General features: G+C 52.5%; 2 protein-coding genes across 3 annotated transcripts in view; one reads left to right on the forward strand and one right to left on the reverse strand.

Annotated features, from left to right (window-relative positions):
* The window catches only part of LOC141050733 (large neutral amino acids transporter small subunit 4-like), a 20,572-nt gene extending 14,784 nt beyond the window's left edge, over positions 1–5,788 (forward strand). For both annotated transcript variants that reach the window (XM_073547347.1, XM_073547348.1), the window contains 5 exons: positions 497–623; positions 701–815; positions 1,033–1,106; positions 1,187–1,310; positions 5,205–5,788. In XM_073547347.1, the coding sequence (XP_073403448.1) occupies positions 497–623; positions 701–815; positions 1,033–1,106; positions 1,187–1,310; positions 5,205–5,351 (587 nt within the window). In that variant the 3' untranslated portion in view covers positions 5,352–5,788. The remainder of the gene's footprint in view (positions 1–496; positions 624–700; positions 816–1,032; positions 1,107–1,186; positions 1,311–5,204) is intronic.
* LOC141050764 (phosphatidylinositol transfer protein beta isoform-like) lies at positions 5,389–13,420 on the reverse strand. Its single transcript, XM_073547407.1, has 12 exons — positions 13,233–13,420; positions 12,883–12,913; positions 12,590–12,735; positions 12,323–12,414; positions 12,204–12,211; positions 7,526–7,600; positions 7,339–7,422; positions 7,182–7,259; positions 6,952–7,062; positions 6,396–6,518; positions 6,243–6,317; positions 5,389–6,123 (listed from the first exon to the last, which is right to left on the reverse strand). Exons 1-11 carry the CDS (start codon positions 13,250–13,252, stop codon positions 6,270–6,272), a joined length of 816 nt encoding a protein of 271 aa, XP_073403508.1. The 5' UTR covers positions 13,253–13,420; the 3' UTR covers positions 5,389–6,123; positions 6,243–6,269.
* Between the last annotated feature and the right edge of the window lie 1,863 nt (positions 13,421–15,283).

The raw sequence follows: 15,283 nt of genomic DNA on the forward strand, positions 1-15,283 counted from the left end.
AGAGCCCCTGACTGCCACTGCCAGGCGAGAGCCCCCGACTGCCCCTGCCAGGAGAGAGCCCCCGACTGCCCCTGCCAGGAGAGAGCCCCCGACTGCCCCTGCCAGGAGAGAGCCCCCGACTGCCCCTGCCAGGAGAGAGCCCCTGACTGCCCCTGCCAGGAGAGAGCCCCCGACTGCCCCTGCCAGGAAAGAGCCCCCGACTGCCCCTGCCAGGAGAGAGAGCTTCCCGACTGCCACTGCCGGGCAAGAGCCCCTGACTGCCCCTGCCAGGAGAGAGCCCCCGACTGCCCCTGCCAGGAGAGAGAACCCCCGACTGCCCCTGCCAGGAGAGAGAGTCCCCGACTGCCCCTGCCAGGTGAGAGCGCTCCCGACCGCCCCTGCCAGGAGAGAGAGACCCTGGACTGCCCCTGCCAGGTGAGAGCGCTCCCGACCGCCCCTGCCAGGCAGATCTATCGTAGCCCTCATACGTCCTTATAACGGTGTCTCGCCTTCGCAGATCTTTACTCCTCCGTCTTCGGGGCGCTGCAGATGCTCGGACTGTTCGCCGCTCCGCTCATCTCTATTTTACTCCATAACCAACGCATCCGAAAAATGGGAAAAGCGCGAGACCAGAGCGCGGCCAGGTCCTGCCATGTTGTATACTGTGCGCCATCCTCTTCGGACTAGATTGCTGTAATCCTCACGATGTGATGTCTCGTAGGAATCCTCCCCGGAGCGCATGCAGCGTGAGGAGGCTGGCTACCGTCTACGCACTCCGGACTCTTCTCGTCATTTGCTTTGGGATCATTTGTCTCGTTCCGTCTCTGCACATCCAGGTAAACGAAGGAAAGAAACGATCACACCGGGCTCAGCCACGATCTAAACTGCATGTAGTACCACCTCACAGCCAGCAGATGGCGCTGCGTCACCTCCATAAACATTTCTCGCTTCTCCACCTGTAGGCTGTGACCGATACTACACTCACTACAGCAGCAGTGGGGATATTTTGTGCTTTTCTCATTTTGACTTTTTACTTTTCTCTTTGGCCCCGAGGTTATCGGCTTCATCCTCCACGTGGCGATAAGAACGTCCATGTTTTTAGTTGGCACCACTCTTTATCTGTGTGTGTGAGTATAATGCACTGGTGACCTGACCCCACCGCACTGTCCCAATACACAGGTGTAACAATGTCCGATATGTCCCTCAGATTTCCTTGCCAACATTTCGGTGCTTTGCTGGGAATCAACATGCTCATCTCATCAATCGTGTCCCTCATCCAGCATCCGATCTTCCTACTGGTCACAGGAACCCTGAAGAAGGACACATTCTGGGTAAGAAAACAGTAAGGTTTCTGTGTCATACCCCAGAGCTGCACTCACTATTCTGCTGGTGCAATCACCGTGGACATACACTACATTACTGATCCTGAGTTACATTCTGTATTATACCCCAGAGCTGCACTCACTATTCTGCTGGTGCACGCACTGTGTACATACATTACTGATCCTGAGTTACATCCTGTATTATACCCCAGAGCTGCACTCACTATTCTGCTGGTGCAGTCACTGTGTACATACATTACATTACTGATCCTGAGTTACATCCTGTATTATACTCCAGAGCTGCACTCACTATTCTGCTGGTGCAGTCACTGTGTACATACATTACATTACTGATCCTGAGTTACATTCTGTATTATACCCCAGAGCTGCACTCACTATTCTGCTGGTGCAGTCACTGTGTACATACATTACTGATCCTGAGTTACATCCTGTATTATACCCTAGAGCTGCACTCACTATTCTGCTGGTGCAGTCACTGTGTACATACATTACTGATCCTGAGTTACATCCTGTATTATACTCCAGAGCTGCACTCACTATTCTGCTGGTGCAGTCACTGTGTACATAAATTACATTACTGATCCTGAGTTACCTCCTGTATTATACCCCAGAGCTGCACTCACTATTCTGCTGGTGCAGTCACTGTGTACATTACATTACTGATCCTGAGTTACATCTTGTATTATACCCCAGAGCTGCACTCACTATTCTGCTGGTGTAGTCACTGTGTACATACATTACATTACTGATCCTGAGTTACCTCCTGTATTATACTCCAGAGCTACACTCACTATTCTGCTGGTGCAGTCACTGTGTACATACATTACATTTCTGATCCTGAGTTACCTCCTGTATTATACTCCAGAGCTGCACTCACTATTCTGCCGGTGCAGTCACTGTGTACATTACATTACTGATCCTGAGTTACATCCTGTATTATACTTCAGAGCTGCACTCACTATTCTGCTGGTGCAGTCACTGTGTACATACATTACATTACTGATCCTGAGTTACATCTTGTATTATACCCCAGAGCTGCACTCACTATTCTGCTGGTGTAGTCACTGTGTACATACATTACATTACTGATCCTGAGTTACCTCCTGTATTATACTCCAGAGCTGCACTCACTATTCTGCTGGTGCAGTCACTGTGTACATTACTGATCCTGAGTTACATCCTGTATTATACTCCAGAGCTGCACTCACTATTCTGCTGGTGCAGTCACTGTGTACATACATTGCATTACTTATCCTGAGTTACATCCTGTATTATACCCCAGAGCTGCACTCACTATTCTGCTGGTGCAGTCACTGTGTACATTACATTACGGATCCTGAGTTACATCCTGTATTATACCCCAGAGCTGCACTCACTATTCTGCTGGTGCAGTCACTGTGTACATACATTACATCACTGATCCTGAGTTACATCCTGTATTATACTCCAGAGCTGCACTCACTATTCTGCTGGTGCAGTCACTGTGTACATACATTACATTACTGATCCTGAGTTACATCCTGTATTATACCCCAGAGCTGCACTCACTATTCTGCTGGTGCAGTCACTGTGTACATACATTACTGATCCTGAGTTACATCCTGTATTATACCCCAGAGCTGCACTCACTATTCTGCTGGTGCAGTCACTTTGTACATACATTACTGATCCTGAGTTACATCCTGCATTATACCCCAGAGCTGCACTCACTATCCTGCTGGTGCAGTCACTGTGTACATACATTACTGATCCTGAGTTACATCCTGTATTATACTCCAGAGCTGCACTCACTATTCTGCTGGTCCAGTCACTGTGTATATACATTACATTACTGATCCTGAGTTACATCCTGTATTATACTCCAGAGCTGCACTCACTATCCTGCTGGTGCAGTCACTGTGTACATACATTACTGATCCTGAGTTACATCCTGTATTATACCCCAGAGCTGCACTCACTATCCTGCTGGTGCAGTCACTGTGTACATACATTACTGATCCTGAGTTACATCCTGTATTATACTCCAGAGCTGTACTCACTATTCTGCTGGTGCAGTCACTGTGTACATACATTACTGATCCTGCGTTACATCCTGTATTATACTCCAGAGCTGTACTCACTATTCTGCTGGTGCAGTCACTGTGTACATACATTACTGCTCCTGAGTTACATCCTGTATTATACTCCAGAGCTGCACTCACTATTCTGCTGGTCCAGTCACTGTGTATATACATTACATTACTGATCCTGAGTTACATCCTGTATTATACTCCAGAGCTGCACTCACTATTCTGCTGGTGCAGTCACTGTGTACATACATTACTGCTCCTGAGTTACATCCTGTATTATACTCCAGAGCTGCACTCACTATTCTGCTGGTCCAGTCACTGTGTACATACATTACATTACTGATCCTGAGTTACATCCTGTATTATACCCCAGAGCTGCACTCACTATTCTGCTGGTGCAGTCACTGTGTACATACATTACATTACTGATACTGAGTTACATCCTGTATTACACCCCAGAGCTGCACTCACTATTCTGCTGGTGCAGTCACTGTGTACATACATTACATTACTGATCCTGAGTTAGCTCCTGTATTATACCCCAGAGCTGCACTCACTATTCTGCTGGTGCAGTCACTGTGTACATACATTACTGATCCTGAGTTACATCCTGTATTATACTCCAGAGCTGCACTCACTATTCTGCTGGTGCAGTCACTGTGTACATACATTACATTACTGATCCTGAGTTACATCCTGTATTATACTCCAGAGCTGCACTCACTATTCTGCTGGTCCAGTCACTGTGTACATACATTACATTACAGATCCTGAGTTACATCCTGTATTATACTCCAGAGCTGCACTCACTATTCTGCTGGTCCAGTCACTGTGTACATACATTACATTACAGATCCTGAGTTACATCCTGTATTATACCCCAGAGCTGCACTCACTATTCTGCTGGTGCAGTCACTGTGTACATACATTACATTACTGATCCTGAGTTACATCCTGTATTATACCGCAGAGCTGCACTCACTATTCTGCTGGTGCAGTCACTGTGTACATACATTACATTACTGATCCTGAGTTAGCTCCTGTATTATACCCCAGAGCTGCACTCACTATTCTGCTGGTGCAGTCACTGTGTACATACATTACATTACTGATCCTGAGTTACATCCTGTATTATACTCCGGAGCTGCACACACTATTCTGCTGGTGCAGTCACTGTGTACATACATTACATTACTGATCCTGAGTTACATCCTGTATTATACTCCAGAGCTGCACTCACTATTCTGCTGGTGCAGTCACTGTGTACATACATTACATTACTGATCCTGAGTTACATCCTGTATTATACCCCAGAGCTGCACTCACTATTCTGCTGGTGCAGTCACTGTGTACATACATTACATTACTGATCCTGAGTTACATCCTGTATTATACTCCAGAGCTGCACTCACTATTCTGCTGGTGCAGTCACTGTGTTCATACATTACTGATCCTGAGTTACCTCCTGTATTATACCCCAGAGCTGCACTCACTATTCTGCTGGTGCAGTCACTGTGTACATACATTACATTACTGATCCTGAGTTACATCCTGTATTATACTCCAGAGCTGCACTCACTATTCTGCTGGTGCAGTCACTGTGTACATACATTACATTATTGATCCTGAGTTACATCCTGTATTATACCCCAGAGCTGCACTCACTATTCTGCTGGTGTAGTCACTGTGTACATACATTACATTACTGATCCTGAGTTACATCCTGTATTATTCCCCAGAGCAGGGATTGCTGGGAGAGTTCAGCTCTGGAGGAGATCACTTCTGCCCATAACCTCTGCTCCCGTTGTTCTAGGTCCACGCTGCCTTCCTGGCTTTGTCTCTGGTCGCAGTTGCTCTTCCGCTCCACCTCATCGTGCAGAATCACCGCCGGCACCGTGACCCCCACTCGCGCCCCATACACCTCCGCCAGCTGCCACCGTCCACTTGCTCCAAGGCCTGAGGCAGATCCGGTAAATCACAGATGATCGAGGCCGAAATACAGGATTTTTTTTTTAATTTTAATTTCATAAATGCGGTCACATGTTAAGTTTAAAAAAAAAATAAAAAAAAAAAATACTAAAGCCCGTCCCTCCTCCCGCCCCGCGATCGGCATGATCACAGCCCCAGTGACCGCCCCTCATGGTCCCTCCTCTATAAACTGCGTCTCTGGACCCTACAGAACTTGAGAAGTGGCGCCTGAAGTGCTGCCCCCCAGCCTCCGCCTACCGGACTGCACCAAGCAACACCCCCGCCATCCCAGAAATGGAACAATCCACGAGAAGGAAAGGCATTAACCCGTGTGCCGCTGGACTGTGGCAGCATTAACCGCTCCACTGCTGGACATCAGTCACGGCAGATGCATCGATAGTCTCATAATAAATCTCTTTTTTCGGTCTGGCTGAAGATTCTAAGAACCGTTACCACGGCAGCGGGGTTTGCTCTACCTCTCAGTGTCCAGCAAAAAAAAGGGTTACATAGAAGGCAGTGGAGTCCTGGGGCAGTGAAGAGGTTAACAGAGTCTGGCAATGATGAGGGTAGGTAGGAAAAAAAAAACCCAAAAACAATTGATAAGAGGCCAAAAAAAGTCAAAACATGAAGGGATGGGGCTGGGAGGAGTCCGCAGGGGAGGGCTCAGCAGATCTTCCTCTCCAGTCATTGCACTGTTCAGACACGCCCCCCTGCACAGATCAGCCAATGAGAGGAAGGTGGTCCAGACTCCACCCCAGAGGGATCTGAGGGGAAAAAAAACAGATGTAATTACCTGTTCTGCCTGTAGATGGCGGCATTACAAAGCACCCCCAGTGGTCACTGCTGGTATTGCACTGCTCGGCTGATTTAACCCTTTTCTTACTTGTTCCTTCCGAGGACCCCAGGGGCTTTATTCATCTTTGGCAGACATTCCTCTGACTTGTCCTTTTTGCCTCATCTGGGCGGAGATAATAAAATATGTCAGTCCAAGAAATAAAAGACCGATCCCAAAAAAACGCCCTGGCGCCTCTCTCACCTCATCGAGTTCTCGCTGTGTCTCGTCTTCCATCCGACGGATGTCGTCCATGTTCAGGTGCACCCACCTGTCCAACGAGCAGAAGAGCTGGCGGTGGAAATTTGTGAACAGCCGCTTCTCTTGCTATAATAATAGTTAAAAAAAAAAAAAAGACCTTTTTGTTGAGCCTGAGAGCTAACAGGAAGGCAGCAGAAGCTTGAGCGCAGCTCTGGATGTGGTAATATACTTCACACTCCAGTCACAACCATAGCTGCTGCTGAACTTCTGCTCCTTCCCGTTAGCTCTAAGGCACAAATAAAAAAGAAAAATCACATTGCAACTGGTTGACTGCATTACATCCAGAGCTGAATTCAAGGTTCAGCCGCTTTCCTGTCAGCTCTCAGGCTCAAAACTGCACATAGCAACTCCGTGTATAATAACTGGTGGGGGAGGTGCAGGGCGCCACCTGTCTAGAACATAAGTGTATACAGCTTTCACTCCCCCAATATCCAGAGCTGCATTCAAGCTTCTGCTCACTTACTGTTAGCTCTCAGGCCAGAAATCCCTAACTTTTCACCTTGTGGATAAATTTCTCCATTCTACCCTGAAGACCCCACCACCGGAACTTGACGGTGACCAGCTTGTAGGCACACATGTGAGGGCACGAGGGGTTGTTCAACACTTCTTTCTACAGCCATGAAACAAAAAGAGGATTAGCTCACTGCATTCGTGAACCAGGAGGCTCAGGATGAGCACTGCTACATGGGGGAACTGTACTGTCCTTTTAAGAAAGTGAAAGGGTCGTACCATCCAGTCCTTATTTAGCGGACCTCTCCCCGTCTTCTCCGACCTGTAGGTGGCAGGATCCTCTTCTGGCTTATAGTCCTGTTGAGACACAAATCAGACCTAGGTAAATATGCAGTCCCATGACAAGAGGACACACAGCCGCCGTCCCCACACTCACGTCTTCGGAGATCTCGGAGCGGTCTGCTATGTCGATAGGTACGACCTCCACCTCCTTCCAGGTCTCGGCATCCAGTCCATGGACCTGCAGGGGATGGGAAGGGCAGGGAATTAGGGGCTGAAGGACGGGGTCAGGGGTTGAGGGGGCACAAGTCTGCATACGGGGGATGGGGGGAGGGTTAACTCACATTTTCCAGGCTTCCAAAATCGGGTTTATGCCAAGTCTCGATTTTGATGAAGAAGTCGTCTTTCATGTATTCGTTCTGGGAGAAAAGTCAGGATTAAAATATACATAAAGTAGCCGGGACTCTCCATAGACCTCTATGGAACAGCGCCACCTGCTGACACAACAACATAGCACACCGGACGAGAGGGAAGCGCTGCTGCTAGAGGGGAAGTGATGGGACCGGCCCAGGAAACGTCCAGCACTGCCACAAAAATAACTGGAGGACGACTTCACCATCCTGCGAGTGAAATCATCCCATCTACTCAGGTCACAGACATCACCAGTGTACTACAATCCCCACCATGGCAAAATAACCCCGATCCTGTACAGGTGGGGAGCTCTGCTGTCTGAGGCCGCCTGATGTACAATGATCATCGCTATCACAACATCTCAGTTTCAGTAAGAAACTGAAGACGAGAGAGCAGGCGAGGGAAGGGAGGCAGAGGGGAGAGAGCAAGCGAGCACGAGGGAAGGGAGGCAGAGGGGAGAGAGCAAGCAAGCGCAAGAGAAGGGAGGCAGAGGGGAAAGAGCAAGCAAGCGCGAGCGAAGGGAGGCAGAGGGGAAAGAGCAAGCAAGCGCGAGCGAAGGGAGGCAGAGGGGAAAGAGCAAGCAAGCGCGAGCGAAGGGAGGCAGAGGGGAAAGAGCAAGCAAGCGCGAGCGAAGGGAGGCAGAGGGGAAAGAGCAAGCAAGCGCGAGCGAAGGGAGGCAGAGGGGAGAAAGCAAGCAAGCGCGAGCGAAGGGAGGCAGAGGGGAGAAAGCAAGCAAGCGCGAGCGAAGGGAGGCAGAGGGGAGAAAGCAAGCAAGCGCGAGCGAAGGGAGGCAGAGGGGAGAAAGCAAGCAAGCGCGAGCGAAGGGAGGCAGAGGGGAGAGAGCAAGCAAGCGCGAGCGAAGGGAGGCAGAGGGGAGAGAGCAAGCAAGCGCGAGCGAAGGGAGGCAGAGGGGAGAGAGCAAGCAAGCGCGAGAGAAGGGAGGCAGAGGGGAGAGAGCAAGCAAGCGCGAGAGAAGGGAGGCAGAGGGGAGAAAGCAAGCGAAGGAAGAGAGGCAGAGGGGAGAGAGTAAGCGAGCACAAGGGAAGGGAGGAAGAGGGGAGACAGCAAGCAAGGGTGAGGGAAGGGAGGCAGAGGGGAGAAAGCAAGCGAGGGAAGAGAGGCAGAGGGGAGAGAGAGCGAGCACGAGTGAAGGGAGGCAGAAGGGAGAGAAAGCTAGTGTGCGGGAAGGGAGGCAAAGGGGAGAGGGAGTGCATGCGAGGGAAGCAGAGGGGAGAGAGAGCGATCACTAGGGAAGGGAGGTAGAGGGGAAAGCTTGAGTGAGTAAAAGGAGGCAGAGGGGAGAAAAAGCAAACACGGGAATGGAGGCAGAGGGTAGAAAGCGAGAAAGCACAGGAAGGGAGGCAGAGGGGAGGGAGAGAGCGAGCAAGCGCAGGAAGGGAGGGAGAAAGCAAGCGAGGGAAGAGAGGCAGAGGGGAGAGAGTAAGCGAGCACGAGTGAAGGGAGACAGAGGGAAGAGAGCAAGCATGCACGAGCGAAGGGAGGCAGAGGGGAGAGAGCAAGCAAGCGCGAGCGAAGGGAGGCAGAGGGGAGAGAGCAAGCAAGCGCGAGCGAAGGGAGGCAGAGGGGAGAGAGCAAGCAAGCGCGAGCGAAGGGAGGCAGAGGGGAGAGAGCAAGCAAGCGCGAGCGAAGGGAGGCAGAGGGGAGAGAGCAAGCAAGCGCGAGCGAAGGGAGGCAGAGGGGAGAGAGCAAGCGAGGGAAGAGAGGCAGAGGGGAGAGAGAGCGAGCACGAGTGAAGGGAGGCAGAAGGGAGAGAAAGCTAGTGTGCGGGAAGGGAGGCAAAGGGGAGAGGGAGTGCATGCGAGGGAAGCAGAGGGGAGAGAGAGCGATCACTAGGGAAGGGAGGTAGAGGGGAAAGCTTGAGTGAGTAAAAGGAGGCAGAGGGGAGAAAAAGCAAACACGGGAATGGAGGCAGAGGGTAGAAAGCGAGAAAGCACAGGAAGGGAGGCAGAGGGGAGGGAGAGAGCGAGCAAGCGCAGGAAGGGAGGGAGAAAGCAAGCGAGGGAAGAGAGGCAGAGGGGAGAGAGTAAGCGAGCACGAGTGAAGGGAGACAGAGGGAAGAGAGCAAGCATGCACGAGCGAAGGGAGGCAGAGGGGAGAGAGCAAGCAAGCGCGAGCGAAGGGAGGCAGAGGGGAGAGAGCAAGCAAGCGCGAGCGAAGGGAGGCAGAGGGGAGAGAGCAAGCAAGCGCGAGCGAAGGGAGGCAGAGGGGAGAGAGCAAGCGAGGGAAGAGAGGCAGAGGGGAGAGAGTAAGCGAGGGAAGAGAGGCAGAGGGGAGAGAGTAAGCGAGCACGAGGGAAGGGAGACAGAGGGGAGAGAGCAAGCATGCGCGAGCGAAGGGAGGCAGAGGGGAGAGAGCAAGCGAGGGAAGAGAGGCAGAGGGGAGAGAGTAAGCGAGCACGAGGGAAGGGAGGCAGAGGGGAGAGAGCAAGCAAGCGCGAGCGAAGGGAGGCAGAGGGGAGAGAGCAAGCAAGCGCGAGCGAAGGGAGGCAGAGGGGAGAGAGCAAGCGCGAGCGAAGGGAGGCAGAGGGGAGAGAGCAAGCGAGGGAAGGGAGGCAGAGGGGAGAGAGCAAGCGAGGGAAGAGAGGCAGAGGGGAGAGAGTAAGCGAGCACGAGGGAAGGGAGACAGAGGGGAGAGAGCAAGCAAGCGCGAGCGAAGGGAGGCAGAGGGGAGAGAGCAAGCAAGCGCGAGCGAAGGGAGGCAGAGGGGAGAGAGCAAGCAAGCGCGAGCGAAGGGAGGCAGAGGGGAGAGAGCAAGCGAGGGAAGAGGCAGAGGGGAGAGAGAGCGAACGCGAGGGAAGGGAGGCAGAGGGGAGAGAGCAAGCGCGAGGGAAGGGAGGCAGAGGGGAGAGAGCAAGCAAGCGCGAGGGAAGGGAGGCAGAGGGGAGAAAGCAAGTGAGGGAAGAGAGGCAGAGGGGAGAGAGTAAGCGAGCACAAGGGAAGGGAGGCAGAGGGGAGACAGCAAGCAAGGGTGAGGGAAAGGAGGCAGAGGGGAGAAAGCAAGCGAGGGAAGAGAGGCAGAGGGGAGAAAGCAAGCGAGGGAAGAGAGGCAGAGGGGAGAAAGCAAGCAAGGGAAGAGAGGCAGAGGGGAGAAAGCAAGCGAGGGAAGAGAGGCAGAGGGGAGAAAGCAAGCGAGGGAAGAGAGGCAGAGGGGAGAGAGAGTGAGCACGAGTGAAGGGAGGCAGAAGGGAGAGAAAGAGCTAGTGTGCGGGAAGGGAGGCAAAAGGGAGAGGGAGAGGGAGCGCGTGCGCGGGAAGGGAAGCAGAGTGGAGAGAGAGCGATCGCGAGGGAAGGGAGGTAGAGGGGAAAGCTTGAGTGAGAGTAAAAGGAGGCAGAGGGGAGAAAAAGCAAACACGGGAATGGAGGCAGAGGGTAGAAAGCGAGAAAGCACAGGAAGGGAGGCAGAGGTGAGGGAGAGAGCGAGCAAGCGCAGGAAGGGAGGGAGAAAGCGAGCAAGCGCAGGAAGGGAGGCAGAGAGGAGAGAGAGAGCAAGCGCAGGAAGGGAGGCAGAGAGGAGAGAGAGAGCGCAAGCGCAGGAAGGGAGGCAGAAGGGAGGGAGAGAGCGAGCAAGTGCAGGAAGGGAGGCAGAAGGGAGAGAACGAGGGGGCGTGAGAAGGGAGGCAGAAGGAACAGAGCAAGTGTGAGGTAAGGGATGCAGACTGGAGAGCCAGCGAGGGAGCAGGCACTGGAAGGGAGGCAGAATGGAGATAGCCAGAGAGCGGGAGGGAGACAGAAGGGAGGGAGACAGAAGGGACAGAGCAAGCACAAGGAAAGAGAGGCAGAGAGAGTGAGCGCGAGGGAAGGGAGGCAGAATGGAAAGAAACAGAGCGAGGGAATCAAGGCAGAAGGAAGAGAGCTAGAGAGCGAGTAGGCGCGGGAAGAGAGGCAAAAGTGATAGAGCGAGCACAAGAAGGGAGGCATAAAGGATAGAGAGCATAACAAAAGCAACAAAAAAACTAGAGGAAAAGTTCACCATCCTGCGAGTGAAATCATCACATCTACACAGGTCACAGACGTCACCAGTGTACTACAATCCCCAACATGTTTATTCAAAAAGCAAAAATAACCCCGATCCTGTACAGGTGGGGGGATTCACTGTCTGATGTACAATAATCATCGCTATCAGAACATCTCACACAGGAAAAATTTCATCCCGTCACCGCAGAGAGATTGGAGGAGGATCTTACAGTGATTGACTGCCAGGAGGAGCAGAGAGAGGGAGGAGGAGAAGCTCCACGACACAAAACAGCAGCAGGACCAATAAGGTAAGAAGGCAACATACTGTCCAAGAGACTAAAGATGAGGAGAGCGCGAGAGGAAGGGCAGAGAGCGATCGCGAGAAGAGCAGAGAGCGATCGCGAGAAGGGCAGAGAGCGATCGCGAGAAGGGCAGAGAGCGATCGCGAGAAGGGCAGAGAGCGATCGCGAGAAGGGCAGAGAGCGATCGCGAGAAGGGCAGAGAGCGATCGCGAGAAGGACAGAGAGCGATCGCGAGAAGGACAGAGAGCGATCGCGAGAAGGACAGAGAGCGATCGCGAGAGGGGACATGAGGGAGCGTGCGGGCGGTGCAGACATGATACGCTGTATATACTCACAGTGACGACTGATGTCCGGTTGGCGCAGCGGCGGCAGGAGGAGGGAGAAGAGAGACGACATGGTTACGAGACCCCGGTACATTGCTACCATTATTGCTATGATGCCCCCCGACACTCACTGGTGCGGCAGTATGGATAGGCGTTCCAGGCTTTCTCGTGAAACACCAGCGATCCCTCGGGGGCGATCATCTTCACGAAGCTGGGGACCTTACTGCCAGGAGGAGGAGGAGACACCGCACATCACTACACATCGCCCCGGATTACACCTGATGTCGCCATTTCCGGCTTCTCTCTCCTTAGTGGATCCCACTGACCAGACCCCACCCCCTGAGCGCCACTGCTGTCACCCCTAGCGACGGCCGGTTGCTCTCGGTGACGCCGCTCACCTCTGCAGGTGGTAGATCTTGTGGGTGTACTGCCCCTTCTCCCCGTCGCGCTCGTACGGCTCGTTCTTCAGCACCTCGATGCCTTCCCCGCCCCCGGTGTTGTCCTTACTGGCCTCCGCCACCGAGAACAGTTGCCCGACCTGGTACTGGAGAGAGGAACCACACGTTACCGACGACAGGGCAACCTGCGGAGTCTCCTCATTGGTCAGCGCGCTCCTCAGTCCAATCAGGTGGCAACATCGCAGCGGCCATAAAGCAGGAGCCAGGATTTAAAGGGGAAGTGTCACACTTACCTCCTCCACCGAGATGGGCAGGTAGACGCGGCTGGAAGAGAAAAAACGGAGAAAGTCAGAAGCTTCCGGCGATTACCAAACCTCCATGTGATGTAACCGGGGGGTCACCGCCTCGCAGGACGCCACCATATTGTGCACACACACAGCAGGGGGTAGAACCACAGGCCCCAGCATGCCCTGTCTCTCCAGCGGAGCCCCCACTGACAGCTCCTATCACAGCCCCCTCCCATCTGTCACCAGCCCCCAGGCCTCTCCTGACAGCAACCTTTCCCACACCGGGCAGCCCCCAAACAGTCACTACAGGGGGTCCCAACGAGCCCAGTCCGGCCCGGCGGGCAGCGAGCACTCACAATTCCTTTATGAGGACCATCCTTTCCTCCCTCCACTTCAGCAGCCCCTGCAACACAGGCCGGAAACCGGAAACCAGGCCGCCCAGGCCGGAGGGAGGGACACATGCTTGGGCTGAGGAGCCGGCGCCGGTGACGTCACTGTCCAGCGACGCGCAATGTGAAAGCGCTGTATGCGGCCGCACGACCGAGAGTTGCTAGGGGGCTGCAGGGTAACTAAGGGCGGGGCGCGGTGAGCAGAGGGAGAGTCAGCCAATAGAGAGAGGGGGAGGCGGGGCTTGTGCGACAGGTCCCAGAAACCAGCAACAAACAACGTCAGAAACATTCCGGTGCGGCGGCAGGAAGGATGTGAAGAGCGGTGACGTCACTGCTGTAGTATATCACTGATATCAGGAGAGCGGTGACGTCACTGCTGTAGTATATCACTGATATCAGGAGAGCGGTGACGTCACTGCTGTAGTATATCACTGATATCAGGAGAGCGGTGACGTCACTGCTGTAGTATATCACTGATATCAGGAGAGCGGTGACATCACTGCTGTAGTATATCACTGATATCAGGAGAGCGGTGACGTCACTGCTGTAGTATATCACTGATATCAGGAGAGCGGTGACGTCACTGCTGTAGTATATCACTGATATCAGGAGAGCGGTGACATCACTGCTGTAGTATATCACTGATATCAGGAGAGCGGTGACGTCACTGCTGTATTATATCACTGATATCAGGAGAGCGATGACGTCACTGCTGTAGTATATCACTGATATCAGGAGAGCGGTGACATCACTGCTGTAGTATATCACTGATATCAGGAGAGCGGTGACGTCACTGCTGTACTATATCACTGATATCAGGAGAGCGGTGACGTCACTGCTGTAGTATATCACTGATATCAGGAGAGCGATGACGTCACTGCTGTAGTGTATCACTGATATCAGGAGAGCAGTGACGTCACTGCTGTAGTATATCACTGATATCAGGAGAGCGGTGACATCACTGCTGTAGTATATCACTGATATCAGGAGAGCGGTGACGTCACTGCTGTAGTATATCACTGATATCAGGAGAGCGGTGACGTCACTGCTGTAGTGTATCACTGATATCAGGAGAGCGATGACGTCACTGCGGTGGTATATCACTGATATCAGGAGAGCGGTGACGTCACTGCTGTAGTATATCACTGATATCAGGAGAGCGATGACGTCACTGCTGTAGTGTATCACTGATGTCAGGAGAGCGGTGACGTCACTGCTGTAGTGTATCACTGATATCAGGAGAGCGGTGACGTCACTGCTGTAGTGTATCACTGATATCAGGAGAGCAGTGACGTCACTGCTGTAGTATATCACTGATATCAGGAGAGCGGTGATGTCACTGCTGTAGTATATCACTGATATCAGGAGAGCGGTGACGTCACTGCTGTAGTGTATCACTGATATCAGGAGAGCGGTGACGTCACTGCTGTAGTATATCACTGATATCAGGAGAGCGATGACGTCACTGCTGTAGTGTATCACTGATATCAGGAGAGCGGTGACGTCACTGCTGTAGTGTATCACTGATATCAGGAGAGCGATGACGTCACTGCTGTAGTGTATCACTGATATCAGGAGAGCGATGACGTCACTGCTGTATTGTATCACTGATATCAGGAGAGCGGTGACGTCACTGCTGTAGTATATCACTGATATCAGGAGAGCGGTGACGTCACTGCTGTAGTGTATCACTGATATCAGGAGAGCGGTGACGTCACTGCTGTAGTGTATCACTGATATCAGGAGAGCGGTGACGTCACTGCTGTAGTATATCACTGATATCAGGAGAGCGATGACGTCACTGCTGTAGTATATCACTGATATCAGGAGAGCGGTGACGTCACTGCTGTAGTATATCACTGATATCAGGAGAGCGGTGACGTCACTGCTGTATTGTATCACTGATATCAGGAGAGCGGTGATGTCACTGCTGTAGTGTATCACTGATATCAGGAGAGCGGTGACGTCACTGCTGTAGTGTATCACTGATATCAGGAGAGCGGTGACGTCACTGCTGT

Source organism: Dendrobates tinctorius, unplaced genomic scaffold, assembly GCF_039654945.1.
Source record: "Dendrobates tinctorius isolate UK_male_01 unplaced genomic scaffold, ASM3965494v1 ptg000152l, whole genome shotgun sequence".
Lineage (NCBI taxonomy): Eukaryota > Metazoa > Chordata > Amphibia > Anura > Dendrobatidae > Dendrobates > Dendrobates tinctorius.